This window comes from Pungitius pungitius, chromosome 18 (assembly GCF_949316345.1).
Source record: "Pungitius pungitius chromosome 18, fPunPun2.1, whole genome shotgun sequence".
In the NCBI taxonomy this organism is placed as follows: domain Eukaryota; kingdom Metazoa; phylum Chordata; class Actinopteri; order Perciformes; family Gasterosteidae; genus Pungitius; species Pungitius pungitius.
Genome location: NC_084917.1, coordinates 9,550,405 through 9,569,604, shown reverse-complemented (window position 1 = coordinate 9,569,604; position 19,200 = coordinate 9,550,405). Strand labels below are relative to the sequence as shown.

Sequence of the window (19,200 nt, the reverse complement as noted above, 5' to 3'; positions counted from 1 at the left end):
TGTCAAGAAAGAAACTCACTTCATCTTAAGACAAACAAAATGACCTTCCTTTCACTTTATTCATGTTGCAACTCTCAAATGGTGAAGGTTACATTGAACACAGGGACACAGAGAGTGTCTGTCATAGATATGACAACATTAAAATGCGTTTGCAACAGAAAGAGACAATATGGAAGATCAGAAGAAGGCCTATTCTTTGGAAATGTATAGGTGGCGTGGTGCCATTCTCTCCATTACTGCGGCATCACGTAATGTACAGCAATAACTTAATTTACAATATTTATATTTCGGTCCAGACTGAGTAAAGTGAAGAAAAAAAATGAAAACATTCAGGTATGCTCTAAGCCAACATACAAAAGAATAATCCAAATAAATGACCAATGTATTATTGGAGTTCACAGATTACATTTTATCTTTGCATGATACTTTGAACAGTAGTCCTAACTCTGGTTGGGAAAAAGTATTTTGCCCAAAGACACATTGTTGGAAAAGGGCATGACTCTGCACTTAATACACCACCCTGTTCTTTTATAATATCATGGCAAAAGCTACACAAATGATCTTTTGACTCCGTCCATAGATACTTAGCATTCCAATAGCAGACAGCAAAGGTTGAATGGAACATTAAAAGGTGAGACATGCATCAGCTTTATAAAGAGGTAACATCTATCTATCTATCTGTATTTTTTGAAACACCGCCACTACTGACAGGACAGAAAAGCATGTGGGAGAGATAGAGAGGCAGCGGATGAGTTGATATTAGGAATGCACACTCCAACAGATATTGTACACATGCGCAATGTTTTTGGTAGAGCTATACCGAAGAAAATGTCTAAAAGAAATATCGGAGAGAAGACAAAAGGCAAATAAAATATAATATATGGTTATATCATATTATTTCATCTATTCTGTTCTGCTGACAGTGCTACTATAGTGGCTTCAAAAATATCCTCTTAAACTATCTTCAGCCCTCACTGTACATCAAACAACGTCTTCCAAAAAGATGCACTTAGAAGCATACAAAGTCACCATGTTAGCTTCTTCTAACTTTAAAAAAGGCAGAAGAAAATACAGCTTAGGGAAAAGAAAGCTTTGGATCAAATCTTTAGTGGAAATTTATCAAACTTCATACACACAACCAACTGGAGTCTTAATCCAATCATTCACATCTAGTTGCAGAGCAATGCCGTTAGTTCTGTACGTAACAACCCCCACTATCCAAGAATACATAGAACCACATCACTTCACACATGCATGCATGCATTGATGCATGTTTACACCCTTCTCTTGGACAGCGGCCAAAGTAGAAGTTTACTCTTCCCAACCGCCCAAATTTAGGGGAGTTGAAGGTATGCAGTTAAGATAAACAATACAGAAATATATTAGGTAAAATACACATTTTTAACTATCACTGCAAATCGAGCGGTCACTTTTCAAAACAAATAATTGCAACCCACTAACTCTGACACCGTACAGGGCAGTGAACGCGAATCATTTTTCAGTGTAAAGCAATTTTTATTTTCCTTTTACCCTCAAAAGAAATCTCTCTATAGCTTATACCATTTCTTTGTCAGCATTCTCACGTCTAACACACATTGCCTTTTGACAGCAACTATAATCCAAATGAACTGCAACAAATGCATGGAATTGAAATTCCTAAATGGGCACATATGTCTACAGGTAAATAGAAAAACTGGACCCGTTTAACACGTTCCACACGAGATCTCCTCATACAGTACTTCAACAGTGCAAAAACGTTAAGACGTTAATCACGGGACAAACCCTCGATTTTAGTAACAATGGGGCGGTACTAACGTCGTCTCTCTTCCGTCAGCCCTACATTCAAATTTGATTGAACTTGCTCAGGTCTAATATGATTGATTAATTAACATATGATCAGACAGAATATGGAATCATGTGAAGGCATTACCAGCAACTCCAGCACCCGAGCTTCTGTATGACTGAAGAATGCACCCCAGGTTATTGCAGCACATTTAGCATGTTTCCAACCGGGGCGGCTAAAAGACCAGCCTGCTGAATTAAAAGCTTTATTTAGCATTAAGCAGTGGGCTAGTGATTGTGTGCTCTCTGTTGCTTTAACACCAGAAGCCATTTAAAATCTTGCACTATGGTTTCAACGATGGAACGTGGTCCTTAATATTAAGCCTAAATTTAGAATCCGCATAGTGACTCCAATCCAAACCGGCACGGTTACACACAGTTATTTAGAAGAAAACACAATTTGGCAACAGTTTAGTAATAGTGCTAATATGCGCTTCCAAACAAGCTGTTGCATTGTTATCTAAAGTTCTTCTCAGCAAGCAAGTAACAATTAGATACATACAAGAAATAAAGTAACCCAGAAAAGCAAACAATGGGTTTAAGACAAACACACATTTGATGAAATTGATACTTGGACATTGCCGCCCGTCATCAGTACACGCCCTTCTCTTTATGTATAGTATACGCAAATCCCTCCAGCTTATGATCTTGGTAAAAGATCACATTTTGTAAATATATTTGCCTACCGCAAAGTTGTAGAATGGGTGTGTGTCCATCTGACGCTATCTGTTAATGTTTAGTGTTCTTGTATGAAGGTATGTGACTACTTGGCAATAATCAATCCTACAGGTGTAGCGCCTGATGAGAGGAATCTTCTTCTTGGCCAAATATACACTTTTCAGCAGATATTCTTAGGTGCTACATGTCCAACACCGGCATGGATTTAGTGCTGGGAAAAGTCATTGTTGCCGCCCAGAACTGAATTGATGGTGGAATGGTGAACAATTTAAAGAGCACAGGCCCTGATGAATAAGTGAAAAACGGCCAGCCTTCTGCTTTCTCTTTAGAACAAAAAATGATTTCTAAGTTAAAACCATGAGATGTGTGTGTGTGTGTGCAGATTTGGTTTGTTGGTAATGTGCAGGGTGCAAAGGACTGGCATATTGGCCACGCTCAAGAAGCAGCGTGGGACTGTCAAACGCAGAGTCCCGACTGCAGAGCTGTGAGGCGGCGTTCAATGCACTCCTTACCTGCATGCAGGGATAAGACAAGACAGTGCTTTAGTGAGATGGAACATACCGAGTTAGTTCCTTAATCTGCAGGAACGTCGCGCTGAGTGGAGACTTCCCTTCCCTTCCTCTCACACTTACATTTGCTAACGCTGAGGATGTCGTCCTGTTCAGTGAGCAGCAGAGACAGGCCCTCCATCAGCAGGAGAGCTTTGTGGTAGCGCAGGACGGACGCTTCACCCTGGTGGAACATCTCGTCCAGCGCAGCCGTCTGAACCTGAGAGGACACCAGGAGTCGAAAATGTGTTGAAAATGTTTCATTTGAGTCTTGATTAAAATGCAGACATTGTCAATTCGCTTTTGTTTTGCCTGCTCTGTGTGGTACTGAGCAATTATACAAATACAAACGTGATATCAATTTATAGAAATACTTGGATTAGCTTCAATTTACTCCAGTGGCCTTACAATACTGCAAAGTACATTAAGCAACAATTTGATAGCAAGTGTTTAGAGCCTAAAGTATTACAGTAAGTGTTGCCATACATGGTGGCAAATAAATGATCTGAACAATTACGCTTCGACTTTCTGGTCAATAACCCCCCCCCCCCCCCCCCCCCCCCCCCCCCTCAGTGATCCTAACACATTTCTAATTCCCCCCCTGGCTTACCATCTGCACAGTGTGGCTAAACAGCAGCCGCTCAGCTGTGATGGAGGTGATTTGGTCCATTAAACGGTGCTTCCTGGAAAAGAAGCGCTCCAGACGGGTGCTGAGCGAGCGACAGGAGGCCACACTGGACTTGTACAGCTCGTTCAGCCTCCTCACTACTGCATATGGACATGAATGCATGCATAGTAATAAGATGCCAGGACACACATCAGCAATACAGGCCTTAACGAGACCATCCTCGTTAAAAAGACAAGTGGCTCCTACTTAGTTTGACTGTCGAGGATGGGTAGAGTTTGCCCTGTTTTACTCGCTCCATGGCTGTGTGTAAGGCAGTGGACAAGAGTTCTGCCGTCTTAAGGTAGAGGACCAGCTGCTCTGCATGACTGAGGACACACACACACACACACGCACACACTACTTAAAACTCAAATATAGATTGACAAATGAGACCACAAGCAATACAATGGTGGCGTTTGATTGTGAAAGTTTGCAAAATATCTCTTCGATCAATATGTTGGAGAGGGTGTGTGGGCAATTATGACTCATATAACAGAACATTATGGAACGTAAATGCAACCGCTGGTCGTTCACATTCACATTCTGTTACAGCTTCCCCATTATCAAACTCATACACAGTGTGTTTTCCCAAATGTTAGAATGCCCGACACGTCCTCCCCTTCTCCCTGACTATCATTATTATATCAGCCTGTCTTGAGAAGAAAAAATGGATTCAACCATACAAATCGTGTTTTATACAATTAGGGTCAATACCTATGAGCAGCTTCCACAAATCTGACAGCAGTTAAGTGGAAAAAAACTCACTTCGCAAATAGTTTTCCCAATACAAAAGAATGTAATCAACAAGGTCCACAAGGTTATTTTTGAAATGTTTCCCCCTTGCAGGAGATCTTCACTGAACTCATTTTCTACCCAAATTGCATCAACGGTATGATAGCAGTCTACAAAGACGTGATTGATACGGCCTTACCTCCACTCTCGGCTCAGTGAGCTTATCTGATCTGCTACCACGCTCTGCTGCTGAAGGAGGCACGGATGAGAGACGTCTTCCTGCTCCCCCAACACCACGACCCCACAGGCTCCGGCGACCTCCATCAGACAGCGGGCGAAATCCAACGTGAAGCGCAGGCTTTGCACAGTGTCCGTATGTTCCTGCTGCTCTCCCACAGAGACAGGATGAAAGAGATTGTTATTGTTCTGTGACATAGCATTAAAACAGAAGGTGACAGACTGTAATTTACAATTAAGTCTGCAATGGTGAAAGAAAAGAATTAACAAGAGGTGGGTCAATCAATGCGTTGTGTTATTCTAAATTAGGCTAAATTACCACGATGACTTGATCAACTACATTATGCTCCTAGGTGTTTCATATCAAGGTTTTGTGGGAATGAACCTCTGATTGATGTGAACAGCAATGAAGTCATTGCTGCATATATACGCAGGATGAAGAAGGGGAAAACACTACTTCTCACCTCCATCAGCGTCTCTTCGGGCAGCTCGGGCACCTCAAAGGTAACAGGACCGCCCATGTTAGCCATGATGGGATCAGTGAAACCGTAGCGGGGGCTGGAAGGAGCCTCAAAGCCATCCAGATAGGTGCATGTGTGGGGATAGCGGCTTGTGAAGGAACCTGCGGGGCTGACCGAAGTGAACGAGCCTGCAGGAATCAGGAAGTCAAAAAGAAATGGCAAAAATAAGAAAGAGAATGTCAAATGTCAAAAAGTCAGGCTTTGTTGCTTTCACAGCTGATGACCGCTGTATTGAGTGGAGATTTGTTCCAGTTACCCTGCAGCTAAATTCATTCATCTCTTCTCTTAATTGCTCTAAACTCAAATAACCAATTTGAAAATTGCCTGTATGGAAACAATTGAATTTGGGTTATTACCCCCTAAATATAGCTATATCTCCCCATAGTTGGGTTTAATGAAAAATAAAATAAAATCACTCTTCCATAAAGCCTCCATGATATTTAATTTAGTTTCCACATTATGGAAAATGAAAGTAATATCTTCCCAGTGCTGTTGTGCAACAAACAGAGCATAACACTAATGCTGCTGCGTAGGTGGAATATGATCCGAGCTAGCTGCAGATGGGATGCAGAGACAATTGACCTGCGTTTAGCTGTGTTAGAATGTGCATGAGCTACCTGAGTATTTCCTCTGTCTGGAGGTATGAGGTGGGATGCTGGCACTGGGAGGAGATCCCACAGTGAAAACCACCCGAGTGGGGCTGATGGAGCCAGGTGCTAGACCTCCCCCACCGCCCGGCGGCACTACAGACAAGAAACGAGCGATGAGAGAAGGTCGGAAATGGATATATCATCGACCAATTCAACAAATGCTAAGAACCTCTAAAATGTATTAAGGAAAAGCTCTCCTGTAAATTACATAATTAAAACGATTGAGGCAAATCGCCAAGAGTTCCTACCCAGTATGTCTATGGTTTTCTCAGAGGTCAAATTCTCTGCGCTTCCTCGGTCCCCGACGGGTCCACCTGGTCCAAAGGCAGCCATCAGCAGCATGTCAGACAGACGACCTGCACTCTGAGACCTGCTCCAGAGGGACGGACAGAAAAAGGGAAATAGAGTGATAGGAATTAGGCGCACATCTCTTTTCTTTACTGCCGATTTCCTTAAATCCAAAACAAAGTGTTTTAGACTGAAGGAGCTCCAGTCTCTGCACCAACCTTCCGAAGGCGTCATCGCTCCGTCTGTGGACGCAGTGGGCCGGCTGGATAACCTGCGTGAGCGCTTGCTGCCCCACGTCTCTGGGCTCTGGTGGAGCAGTCCTGCTGCAAGGCGAGCCGATGACCAAACCCTGTTGTGTCAGGAAGGTCACGAGGTTTGGGGAGCTGGGAGGCTTGGGGAATTCAAATGGAGGGATGGCCTGTGGAGAGAGACGTTTGTTGGCACTCGTCTCCTCGAGATTTAAGCCCGCGCGCACGTTTTCCCACTCTCTGACGCACACAAAGTGCTCACTCACCCTGGAAGGGGAACCGAGGATTGTGGGGAGGGGGCTACGCTGCATGAGCTCACTGAGTCTGGGGGACGAGTGCAGCGGGCGGAGAGTCTTGAGGCCTGCCGAGGGAGCCACCACCGGGTCAGAGTGCTGCTTCCTGATCTTTTGTTTGGCGGCAGCACTGGTGCACTCCAACAAGCAGGGGGCGCTGTGGAGACGTGTGCCGAGTCCCGACGCCTGTGGGTGAGGAGCTGCAGGGACAGAGGTCGGAATGTTTCCGCTTTTAGACAGCAGGTGGGAACGCAAAATTAGATGTCAGACGAGACAACGAGGACAAGAAACCCAGACAAACTGCAGAGACGGACAGGTCCTGCTTTAACTCCCACGCCGCCGTGCTGGAGGACCACCGGACGGCTAAGAGAATGTGCCGGCATGAGGCACAGACGAGCAACCGGGGGTGTGAAAGAGAGTGTCTGTGTACGTGGGAGGTTGGTTCATGGTCTCAACCAACGGCTTTCAAAAAGTACTACTGTTTGACTCAGAGAAACATTGCCAAATGGTAGACCACAAAAGAAGTTCCCTTTTCTATGTGCACTTCTACTTTCTATGTTTCCGGAGCAAGCTCACATACAACCAAGTGAGCCGAGTGACTTTCTAGTACTGCACCTAATTACTTTATTATACCTGTGTTTCTCCTCGCCTTATATCAAACGGGCGCCCTGCCTTGAAGCCTGGAATTGATCTCAAGCGTCAGCTACATTACATGTGATGTCATGTGTGCGGACAGAGAGAGGAAGCTGTGACGTGCACTGGAGGATGTGGTTTTCAGTGTGAGGCGAAAGCCTCTCCGATACCTTGTGGGGAGGGCTGGAAAGGTCTGGCGCCTCCGAGGGAGAGTCTGCGATTGGGGTGGACAGCCCCCTGCCCGTAGGGTGGCGAAGGACCGGCCCGAGCGAAGCCCAACGAGCTTCCGCTGCTGCAGCGACGCACAGGTGCGGACGACCTAGTGACACAACGTTCACGAGTCAGCTTAAGTAATGCAAGTAATGCTTCCAAATTAGTAACATTGGTACCGACCGGGGTGAGCCATCCAGTTTGGTACTGTGCATGTACTGCTCCATGCGCTGGTAGTTCTGGACCTGGGTGGGTACTGGGATGGGCAATGACAAACCATGGTTTCCATAGCTACCACCACAGCTACTTCCCGAGAACTCACCTGGCCTGGCAACGACAGGTAGAAAGAGCAATGAATGAGTACTACACTTTAAACATGAACGAGTACTCCACATATTTCAAAAAGAGACACTAAGTTAGTACGGCCAAATCTGTACACCAAGCCTTACATTGTGTGAGTGAATGGAAGTTAATTGAATTAGGTAATGAATTTGGCAGATATCAGGGAATATAATGTTCCGTACCAGCTAATTTGGCAACTGCTGCTAATTCTTCTTCTGCTACCAGTAACCGTCTGTATATCTTTCAGTGTCTTGCTCTGTGAGCTACACAGCACCACCTGTATCGCCACAACCAATCATATTGAGCTGAGCCGTTACCTGACAGGACTTTGAGACCCGCTGCAGGAAGGAGATTGTGGGGGGGTTTTGACTGGGCCACACAGACCGGCAGAAGCCAGAAGAGAGCTGATAAAAAAGAGACACGTCATCAGGATGCCATTTTGGAAAGGAATACAACATGCTCTCACCAATACGGTAAATTGAATAACGGATAAGACAGCTGTGTTCTCTAACATCATTACACAACTACTTATATATAAAAAATAAATGAATAACCAATCATTGCGTCTTACCCGCTGTTCATCAGGCTGTCCTGCAGCACCTTACTCTCACATGTCAGCTCGCCCGCTGGAAAACCAGGAAGAAAAGAAACGAGACATGAAAAAAATAAATCTAAACTACAGCTGCAACGTCTAAAATGCTTTCCACAATATTCCACATAAAATCAGGTCTATTAAAATGAAATATGACTTCACTAAGCCAAAGAATGCACAGTGGCATTTGGTATTGAGGTAGAAAAAAAAAAGATGTTTTCTCACTGGTGAAGTGAGCCGGCACCATGACAAAGTCATCTGTGTCACAGGAGGAGGAGTTCTTGCTGCTGCCAGCCCCACCGGAGGAGTCCTTGAGCAGAAAGCCGGTGGCCTCCTGGGTGGGGGAGGCCAGAGCCTTGGCACGCAAGTGCTGAACTTCGGCAAGAGACTGCTGAAGGGACGGGAAGAGAGAAAGTCTTAGGTAAACAGAGACAGGAAGCACAAATGTGGGAGGAATAGGTGTTTACTTGGCTTCACAGGGGAATTGAGGTGGGGGGGGCAGACAAAATAATAAAGAGGTAATAAACACAAACCGGTGGAGAGGCGAGGTGAGAAGTGGAAGAGCTGCTACAAGAGCTGGCCGATGCAGAGCTCGGGATGCAGGTCATGGACACAGCAGGAGTCACTGCGACAAAATGCAACACACTTGTTAGGTAAGTGAAGGATACGCACAAGGTGGCTTGTGAAACACAGTAGTCCCTGAGAAAAGGGAAAATGGTCTTCTGCTGACAAAAAAAGGTAAGAGGTAGCTCACTGTACTTCCCCATCTAGTCCTACGACGGAATGATTTTACCATTTAAATGAGATGTTGTTATTTTGAAGGTTACTTATTTAATTATTTTTTTAAATAGATGCACTTTTTTGCACTTTGTGCCATCGCAAAATGTGTGAAAGTGCCAGACATTATACTGCTGACAATTATCCAAGCCAGCCTTAATAAGTGTATTGTGTATTCTTACTTACCCTTTTTCAGGGATGAGCTAGCCTCCAGGAAAGGATGACAAAAAAACTCATCTGCCAACGACAGGCCGAGAAACAGAATTAGTAGGAGTTGGTGAAGCGGAGCGACATGTCCGCAGTGTTGTGCGTACGGTTCAAAGTCACGGTAATGCACAGGAATACGTGTTACATCTGTTGCCCGGGTAATGGGGGGGCGAGACGAGCACCTACAAAATGCTACATTTGCGTAGCTCGCCGGGTAGGCGAGCATCAACACTTTATGGTCAACCGCTTCATTCATTTTCCTGTACTCAGTGGGCACTGACCAAAGTCCATGCGGTCCTTGTGGTTGCGCTGCAGCAGACCCAACAGCAGATGCCTCAAATGGCTAGAAGTCTCTCTGGGGATGCTGCGAATAAGTGCACAGACACAGGAACAATCTTAACTGCACTGAAACTAAACAAATGATCCGTCTCTACTCGTTTGAGATGATTAAGTTAATACAATTTTTTGTGGTGGTTTCATTAGGCGCCTGGGAGTGTGTTTTTGCTGTTTCTGTGTGAAAACGCGTAGCCTTATAGATGTTCATTAGGTCCGGATGTTGGGGATTTTTTGGGGGATTGTCTTCGGTAACAATGTTGTGAATCGACTGCTGTTCAGCTGTTGAAACAACCCAGCTGGCAGCATTTATGTAGAAGTGTGTTTCTTTAACATTGCCAGAGATCTATTATGCTGAAAAGTTTTAAATTTCGTATAAGTAAGATCCAGAATATGAAAAAAAACGGTTAACTTCACTGTGTTTTTCGTTGGTTGATCGCCTTCATAATAAATAAGCTGTCATTGTAAGTCCTTACTTGGGGCTGAGAGTCTTGTTTTTTTCATAGAACAGCCGCAGGTCCTGTGGACTGCTAGCCTGAAAAGGTCAGAGAGATGTTTGAACAGATGTCTTACATCTGTACACACACACACACACACACACAAGTCATACAACACTTTATTGACACGCCTGTCAATAAAGCAAAGATTAAAGCTACTCTTAATAGTTTCAGAAATGCTTCTGGGTCAGATGAGATAAAGTAGTTACAAAAGACGTTTTGGTTTGTTCCACATGGTCTGCAGAGAAGAGACGGCCTGTTTGAATACTTTCCACAAACAGACTGCACTGACTTTGTTTTGCAACTCTTCTTAATTATTTTTGATCAAATAAAGATATCTGCTTTAATTCCATTATACAAATGTCCTTCAAAAATGTTATTTGTTTTAGTTTTTGGTTTTCTTTCCACATATGCTTGTGACTGTCTTAAAAAACAGGGATAGCAGTAAATTGTTAATTGACGCATGGGGTCAATGGCTCATCCATAAATGACAATGTAGGTATAGAGGAAGCAGGTCATAATGCAAAACAAAATAACATGAATTGTAATATGTTTACCTGAAAAGGGGCCTTTCCAATCAGGCACTGAAACACTATGGTTCCTATACTCCACAAGTCTGCCTTGGCATCATAGCTTTGGGACATAATGACCTCAGGCGCCTAGAGAGGAGAAAATACAGCGAGATTGTGACACTTTGGTGGAGTAACTTATTCCACTAACTTATTTACTCTTTAATAGTTTAACAAATAAATGAACCATTAATTAGTAAATAAGTTAGTGTTACCCATGCTGTAGAATGTATCAGATACACTGTGTTTGGTAAACAGAACCACGCTCACCATGTACATGGGGGACCCGCACAGTGTTGCCGCCATCATGTTGCTCTGAAGGTACCTGGCAAAGCCAAAGTCCGCTGTGGAGACAAAATGTGAAAAAATGCTCGGACAAAAACTAATGAAATCGGAAAAAAATTGAAATGATGAAGAAAGACTGAAGATGGTTGCAGAACAAAAATCCATAAGGCTCTCAAAAGTGTATATTTTTCGTTTCCCACAGGTTTCCAACTGAACAGTATCTATTTTTTAAACCAATACAACTGTTGTTGAGAGGCAGATCCTCCCCAGCTTTACAATAATACTGGTGTCGTGACAACGCTCAAATATCCCACTGGGGCTCACCCCCCCCAGGGAGGTCGAGAACAGTGCACATATTAAATACTATTCTCAAAATAAGCCCTGTGTGGCCAATTGTATTACCCATATTGATATATAAAAATAACACACATCCTTTTATAAAAAGTCAGCATGTTCCAGTGATCCCTTTGGCCCAGCGGATGTGCTCGTGTGTCAGTACTTGATTCTATGAAGGTACAATGAGTGTAAACACACTGTTTGCTAGTGTGACTGTGCCAGTTTTCCCAGAGCGGTGAGGATAATGGTGTTCTGCAGTGACCGGGAGCCTCAGACTTCACTCCCACAAGGCAATCGAGTCCCTCCAGAGGAACAAGAATTAATGGGCTTAAGGATTAGCCGAGTTTCCAAACAGCCAAAACACACACCCTCGCTCTCAGAGCTGGGACACTTTGCATAAGCACCGTTTCCTTGTTGTGAAACTCGTCTGTGGTCAAACATGTCAAACTCAAAACAGACTGGGAACATACATATTGGGTATCTGTGAACAGGGTTCATAGGGTTTATCAGAGGAAGACTGCCAACAACGAGGAGGGAAATAAATATAAATAATCAATACATTGGGAAGGAGTCAATTATAATGGAGTCCTGTTGCTACCTGCAAAGAGGTGGATGAGAGCACAGTTGCTTCCAATCATGCGACTCAATGAGTTTTGGTTTTGCTCCTTTGGCGGCTCCTGAGAAAATCCTGAGATAAAGCCAATGGATTTGGTCTAAATTTGTTTTATCTTTATATCTGAATAAACTTGTTTGCCTGTTTTAATCAATAGGTGTTATTGGGTTAGACCAAGTTTGCCCACATTTTAAAATCCCTTTAATCTAAAAAAAAGAAATCTCAAGGTGCTAAATCCAACAACTAGGTCGACGCATTTGCGCAGGCCCTCACACCAGCAGACCTACCGATCTTGATGCAGGTGTTGTTGGAGTGTGACTTGCGTCCCGGTGGGTAGGACAGCAGGATGTTCTGGGGCTTGAGGTCCCTGTGGATTATGCCTTTGCCCTGTAGGACCCTCATGGCCCCGGCAATCTGCTGCAGGAAAACCCGGATGGTGTCTTCACTCAGCGTGCCCTTGGCTGCGGAGAAACAAGGTTTATTGAATACAAGCCAACTCTGATATTCTAGGTGTGCAACGTGCTTTATGGATGAATTACTGATGTGGGAAACCTGCTGGGGGAACGGCAGACATTTCAGGGCAGAGAAGAACAGTCAGCTCATAATGTAATTTTTTTTAAACTAAAAATAGGATGTACTTTTCCTCTGTGTTCTCTTGCCTCGCCCCACTACCACCTCCTGCTCCCCGCCTCCTCCTTTCCTCCAATAATTTCCCTCATCTCACGATGGCACAATATGGTTCTATGTGAGAGTCCCTCCCTCGTTTTGAACTCCTCTCTGGGTCTACCTCCTTTCCTTTATATGTAGACTCGGGCATTGGAAAAAAAAGTTTTGTCCATTGCCCAAAGTGGTTAGTGTATCAACGAGCACTTTCTTAAATAACGGGGTCCTCTGTTTATACTACGGGGGCCTGGCAGACAGAGTTAGAAGCTAGAGCTATAATTAGTCAGCAAGTGTCTCATTTTGCCTACTGCCCACCCTGACAGATGAAGGCCCGCCTCAGACGGGGTGAGTGCACTGGCTATTAAGAGCTTCGCAATTCATGAGATGTGGCAAACCTTGGCAGATTTGGAGACTTCATTTTAATGACCGGTTTGTAATCGTAGTAATGAGTCAAAAGCATATTAGAAAGAGGCTGTGTACTTTGTAGAATACTGGAGGGATGCGTCTATGTGGTTTTATTACACTGGGTTAAAATGTCTCATTTAAGCAGCTGATACAGAAGCACCTAATCTGTATCATCAGGGCGAGGGGATAAAAAGGCAGCTTCCTGCAGTCAAACAGATAATATGAATAATCTGCGGTGTGACCTGAATGGCAGCTTTGGGGCAGATGTTTTTCCATTGAGTTGTTTGCACATCTGGGTCGATTTGACAAAGTTGAAAAATTCTCCCTCTTTTACTAATATTCTCAACCAGCAGTTGCTACACAAATATTGCATAAATATAATATAAAGATTCTGGGATTCTAAGCATATTGGTAACTTCTTTTTTGAGTTGATTTTGTGATGTAAATGCCAATTGTTAGTGTTATGATCATGACCCTTTAGAAAGAACGAGAGGCTGGACGAGCAGGGGCTCCTCCTGATGTCTTTTCAACCTCCGTTTGATTGTTGTTTGTCTTCCACTGAGAGGCATCTGGAGCTTTTAGTAGATCATTTGTCACACTTACTGTGTAAGTAGTCAGCGAGGTCCCCGCCGTTACAGTACTGGGATTAGAAGGAGAGACGGCAACGGACAAGGGGAGAGGAGGAAATGAAAGGAGAGATGAAAAGGAATATCATTAGGACACTCCGGTAAAAAAGAGCCGCAGCTAAAGAGTCTCTGATATCAGCCTGCATGTCAAAGGACTAGAAATCCATGAGATCAGAGCAACGATTTTCTGATAGCCACGCTCTTATCAATATGAATGAATCAAGGAAAGGACATGGTGTGATGTGAAAGGTGGCTCTGTCATTTCCTTTTCCAAGACATAGAGATAATATATATATATATATATATGTGTGTGTGTGTGTGTGTGTGTCTGTACATTACACAGACACATATATGTACACAGCTTTGTCTTATCAATTTTCTATGATACAGTGGGATGTTTAATCGTGTTTTATTACTTTATGTGGGCTCGTGTAGACCCTGGAAGCCAAAGAGGAGGCAAGAATATAAACATTCATAAAATTGCATACTTCAGTATTCATGGTGAATGTGAAAACCACATTTTGAGATGTGGTGCCTCTGGCAATAAATGTCACTTTATCTAAGACAAGCTCTTCTGCTTGTCTGGCAAATATTGTATCTGTACAATGCACAATAACAACCAGGCTGGAAAGAAACTCAACACAAATAGCAGTTGGCATGCACCCTAAAATTCTAAAATGGCCAACTATGTTGTCCAGAAGGCAAAGCTGTAAAGTTGAAGACACAATATTCCCAAACAAAATGCCCCCTCAGGACCACGCCACATCTCACACAAATCTAGCACCATGTGGATGTTACCCAGAAGCCATTTGCCCCCGTTGATGCCCGAGGACACAGCTAATTATAGCCCGGGCCCCGTCAGCGCTGCCACAATACAGCGCTCAGCAAACAAAGCCGAACATCACAGGGTGCTTACCTCCATTACCAGGTACACGGAGCTGGCAGTTTCCTAAAGAAGCAAGAGATAAGAGTGGTGGGCAAACAAACACATGTCAGTGACAGACAAGGGAAAAGGAACAGGTGGCACTTCTGCTGCACAGCCATTATGTTGGTGCAAACTAAGCTGGTGGACCGGATTTGGGGGGGGGGGGGAGTATAATAGTATAATATTGCCTAAAAAGGGTTGTCAAAATGTCGGGCTGAGAAAGAAAGACACAAGATGTAAGGGGGGGGGGGGGGGGGGGAATGAGATCAAATTAAAGCAGTGATTTAAGGAGAATCTACATATATATAAAACAAGCCGTCCCCCCATCCCCCACCCCACCCCTCCGAAGAAAATCATTAACAAGCTACGAACAATTCGGATGTTTTTTCCTCATGTTTGGGGGATTCAGAGATCTAACAGCTCTTGTGACATCTATTATCCCTCCTCCGCCTCTCTGAGCCTGTCTGAGGCACGAGCTGTGAAAAAGAAAAACACAGCGAGGCCGGCTTGACAAAAAAAAAGAAAAAGAAACTCTTATCACATGGCAACAGATGACTGCGGACTTTCGCTGTGACCTCCTCTCAGTAGCTTGTTGATTCTACCAGTCGGGGGCCGGGCTGTTTTCTATAGTTCAGCCGAGTCAGGCCTTTTGGGTGATTGGTTGTCGTTAGCTTTATTGAAGCTGGATGGCAACCGCCGAGCCAGGCAGAGAGACAAAACCGCCCGGTTCCCACCGGCTGCCCCTGTGACAGAGGTATGGTACCGAGGCACCAAACTTTAGTCCTGATGGATTGTTTTGTGTCGCGTTGGAGGGTAAGACGCTCCTCTATGAAGAAAAATGCATATCGAAATAAAACATGGCTCAGGGTCCGCAAATAAGGATTACTTACGTTACCGCCGGATGTGCAAATTACTCCCTCGATGAATGATTTGGTCTGTAAATGTCTGTTATTTTAGGATCATCTATTCTAGAACAACATGAATTCACTAAAAATGCATTTTAAGCCATTTGCATCAAACAAATGGCTTAAAATGGAAAGCAAAGTAAATGCATTTCTCTGGTGTCCAACGTTTGGTAATTTAGATCGTTAGGAGGTGGGACTTCCTGCTCACAGCATCTACGCCAGCATTTGTAATTTTAGACCCGGGCTGGGGTCTATTGAGGATTTCTCATTCAAGTCATGAGACTTGGTACAGGATAAAAAAAACTCAAGAGATGCACCAGAACTGGGAGCACAGTGAGAGCAGGATCCTGTTTGTCAATCAATGAGAGACACCGCAGTGAAAGAGGATTAATTGGAACATTAGATGTTCTTTAACCAGATGGCAACGTGTCATCAATGGAGCATGAAGACCGAAGACACACGTGCTGAGTTTAAAGTGTGTCTTTGTGTCGTGGAAAGGTGGCAAACTTTCTCCTGTAGTGAGCAGAAAAATGGAGCTCAGCGGCAACAGAGCTTTTGACTTTTTGACCAAATGTTCACATCAGAGAGGAATAAGAGCTCACAAAGGGGAGAAGTATGTGTAGTACGTGGGAGGGCAGCGGAAAACATGCCAGGATCAAACAGAAAGAAGTTTTTTTTCTATTTTTTTCTGGAACAATGGAACAAATGCAGCAAAGCCTCATTTAACAAGTGGGTAAAAACAACACTATTTAGGCTGCATGAGAACAAAGTGGGTCATCTGGAACAGACACGTCCTGCTACCCATCTGCTGCGTTTGGTGAGCACAGACTGAGGTAGAAACTGGGACGTTGAGAGGTGTGATAATTATGTATGTAAACAGAAGCATCGACACAGTTAAATCAGCCTGAGCCTGACATGACCCAGATACCAGTCTCGAGTGTTGCGTACATACCTGAAAGTCCAGTAACGCAACAATGTTTTCATGCTTCAGCTCCTGCAGAGAGGAAATGATGAAAATCAATTTTCTTGTGCATGTTTTAACTTAAAGGGACTCGTTCAATGCTCTTATGGCCCTGTGAGGTTTGCAGAAAACATAACATTTACTTTCACATCCTCATGCCCAAAGATCTTGTCAGCATAATAACCTCTTTTTACTCTGACATATGGCACCTTTCCAGATCTAGACTTCTTCTCTACAGCACTGGAATACTTTTGAGAGCTTATGACTTACTTTGAGTATTTTAATCTCTTTCCCCAACAGTGTTTGGGATTTGGCCAAGTTCTTCTTGTTGATGCACTTCACCGCCACCTCCCAGTCGTGTTTCTAGGAGGAGACATGGCATGCTCAATGTTCTTTGGGGCGGACAAATAAACGCAGCGTGTGTAGTACGTGTTGCATTGCATTGTTGTGAGTTAATTAAGATTTACCATCTTGGCACTACTGTACAAGTGTCATTGGTGCAAACAGCAAAGTGGTTACATGTGTCTCTGCACAATCAAAATCACAAATGTATAATACTTGGATATTGAAGGGGTCACAGTTATGGTCAACCTGCAGAGACTCTAATGTAGTTGTTGAGATCGTTTTCTGGACCAGTCAGTGACTCTTTATTGACATTCTTCCTTTTTGCAACGTTAAGTCTTTGTCAGTATATTACATCGTATTTGAATGTGTACACATTGCAATGTAGATTCTAAGAAACCACCCTCCTCTTCTATCGCACAAACTGATGTGCCATTTAAATAAAACATCACTGATGCTACAAGCCTACATTGGCCCTGTGCATCATCTGTTCAAGCATATGTATATACACTCACTGCAAATCCTTTATGAGATCTACTCTTTGACTCAGGGCATGTCTCAACTTGTTTATTAATGGCCTTTCTTAGGTTTACTGCTCTACTTTCTATTTCAACAGGAGAATGTACGCGCAGCATCTGCCGAACCAGCCGGAAAATAAAGCGACGATGCATGCATGAAGAAAAGGTCACATAGATTACAAAATAAGCATTTTATCCATTAACTGTGTTATTTTTTTATAAGCATCCTGTTCGTGCTCTCGGGCCTCTTAAGGCCGTACGATGACAATAACAAATACACCAGCTGGCCAATAAAATGCGATTAAAAGCTAACATCACCATGGTTTCATTTATTTTCTAAATCATCTTTGAAACAGCAAATGCAAAAAGAGGTATGTATTAGTGTCGTGAACGTCAAATGAATAGCGGACAAGGTAACACTGACCTCTCGGTGTCTGCCTTTGAAGACGACAGCAAATGCGCCATGTCCTATCAGGTCCTTCCGACTGAACTCAAATCTCCCCACCGTCTCCATGGCGTGTCGAAAGGCGGATTGCAGTGCTACTCGAGAGCCGAACAGGTGCCCGGGCGCATCGGATCACCCTGCTGGGTCGCGATCTCCTCCGTGGGGTGAGGGCAGCAGCAGCAGCGGCGGCGGCGGGGATGTCCAGCCCCTCGTTCACTTGCCATCAGCTGCCTTCGTGACAACAAACCGGCCTCTTCTCTCATGTTCACACGCACGCGTTTTGGAGTGTCACTCCCAACAAAGCTCTGCGGCCATTCCCATCGCGGACGGGGCGAAGTTAGCGAACTTAACGCACGGGAATTGGATGAGTTGTGTTGTTGTTGTTGTTGCTGCTGCGGCGGCTCTTCGACGTGCCACCTTAAAAAAATGAAGCTGGCTGCGTTTTGTTTATATACAAGAGGCTCCTCGCTTCTGTCGTCTGGGGAAAAAACACGCGCGGGCTGTGGCGAACAACGAGCGAACAACGTCCTAGGACCGGGAAATAATGTAATTGGTGTTGGTTATATCTTGCAAATTCGCAGTCGACTCGCCTAAAAGCCGAAGAATCGCTGGTCCCAACAGAGCAGACGGCGTCCAGCCTCTGCGCCAGTGCGCATGCGCAGCGGAGCTACAGCTGTAGGTTTACGTCACACCCGGGTGACGTGATAGCGGTTTGACGTTACTTTTACCTTCCCTAACGAATTTACTTTGGATTTAAAAACCGGGGGATTTATTTATTATGAATTACAGTAGCGTGGCACAATGCAGTCTGAATAATGCATTAAATTAAATGAAATATATAATATCTTCGAGAAATTCAGTAGCAAACGACAATTGTGTTATGTATGTCTTAACTTAACTAAAATTTGTTTTACAAGCTTCTGATTATTAATAATAAAAACTACATTGGTTTCAGTGTGTGGAATTTCTTCCGGAAAACGTAACAAAAAGCTATGACTGCTTTTAGAACTTTGAATTGGTAACCTCACAATTACAATGTTAGTAAACTAACCACTAGGAGGAGAAAATGACTGTGATCATGTTGAGGATTAAATGATAATCATTCATTCATTATCACGGGCTCCGCAGGGGAAGATTCATCACCAGCTGAGAATTACCTTTATTTATCACCTGATGTGTCAACTGATAATTTCCTTGCAATTATTAAACAAAAGCAGTTGAAGGCATCAGAGCGGAGTGGTTAGGGTCAGAAAATTATTCAAAAACAAAAAAAATAAGAAGCTGGCTTACACAGATGGCTCAGTGATAATGT

The 19,200-nt window shown here is 43.9% G+C and overlaps 1 protein-coding gene across 1 annotated transcript; it reads right to left on the bottom strand.

The window, feature by feature from the left end:
- Positions 1 to 40: 40 nt before the first annotated feature.
- On the bottom strand, positions 41 to 18,580 carry ulk1b (unc-51 like autophagy activating kinase 1). The gene is made up of 27 exons (XM_037484702.2): positions 17,868 to 18,580; positions 16,854 to 16,946; positions 16,575 to 16,616; positions 14,709 to 14,741; positions 13,770 to 13,806; positions 12,386 to 12,559; positions 11,135 to 11,208; positions 10,853 to 10,954; positions 10,275 to 10,333; positions 9,747 to 9,829; positions 9,445 to 9,495; positions 9,015 to 9,106; positions 8,707 to 8,872; positions 8,461 to 8,515; positions 8,207 to 8,293; positions 7,731 to 7,874; positions 7,508 to 7,656; positions 6,678 to 6,904; positions 6,382 to 6,581; positions 6,124 to 6,245; positions 5,843 to 5,968; positions 5,169 to 5,353; positions 4,667 to 4,851; positions 3,943 to 4,061; positions 3,679 to 3,836; positions 3,153 to 3,288; positions 41 to 3,032 (listed from the first exon to the last, which is right to left on the bottom strand). The coding sequence occupies exons 1-27, from the start codon at positions 17,955 to 17,957 to the stop codon at positions 2,977 to 2,979; spliced, it is 3,045 nt and encodes a 1,014-aa protein (XP_037340599.2). The 5' UTR covers positions 17,958 to 18,580; the 3' UTR covers positions 41 to 2,976.
- Positions 18,581 to 19,200: the final 620 nt, after the last annotated feature.

Coding starts and splice junctions, on each gene's coding strand:
- ulk1b (XM_037484702.2), bottom strand. CDS start 17,957: ATGGAGACGGTGGGGAGATTTGAGTTCAGTCGGAAGGACCTGATAGGA. Junction 12,560..13,769: donor CCTCGCTGACTACTTACACA/GTAAGTGTGACA, acceptor GTTTCTCCGCAG/CCAAGGGCACGCTGAGTGAA. Junction 7,657..7,730: donor AAACTGGATGGCTCACCCCG/GTCGGTACCAAT, acceptor TTGTGTCACTAG/GTCGTCCGCACCTGTGCGTC.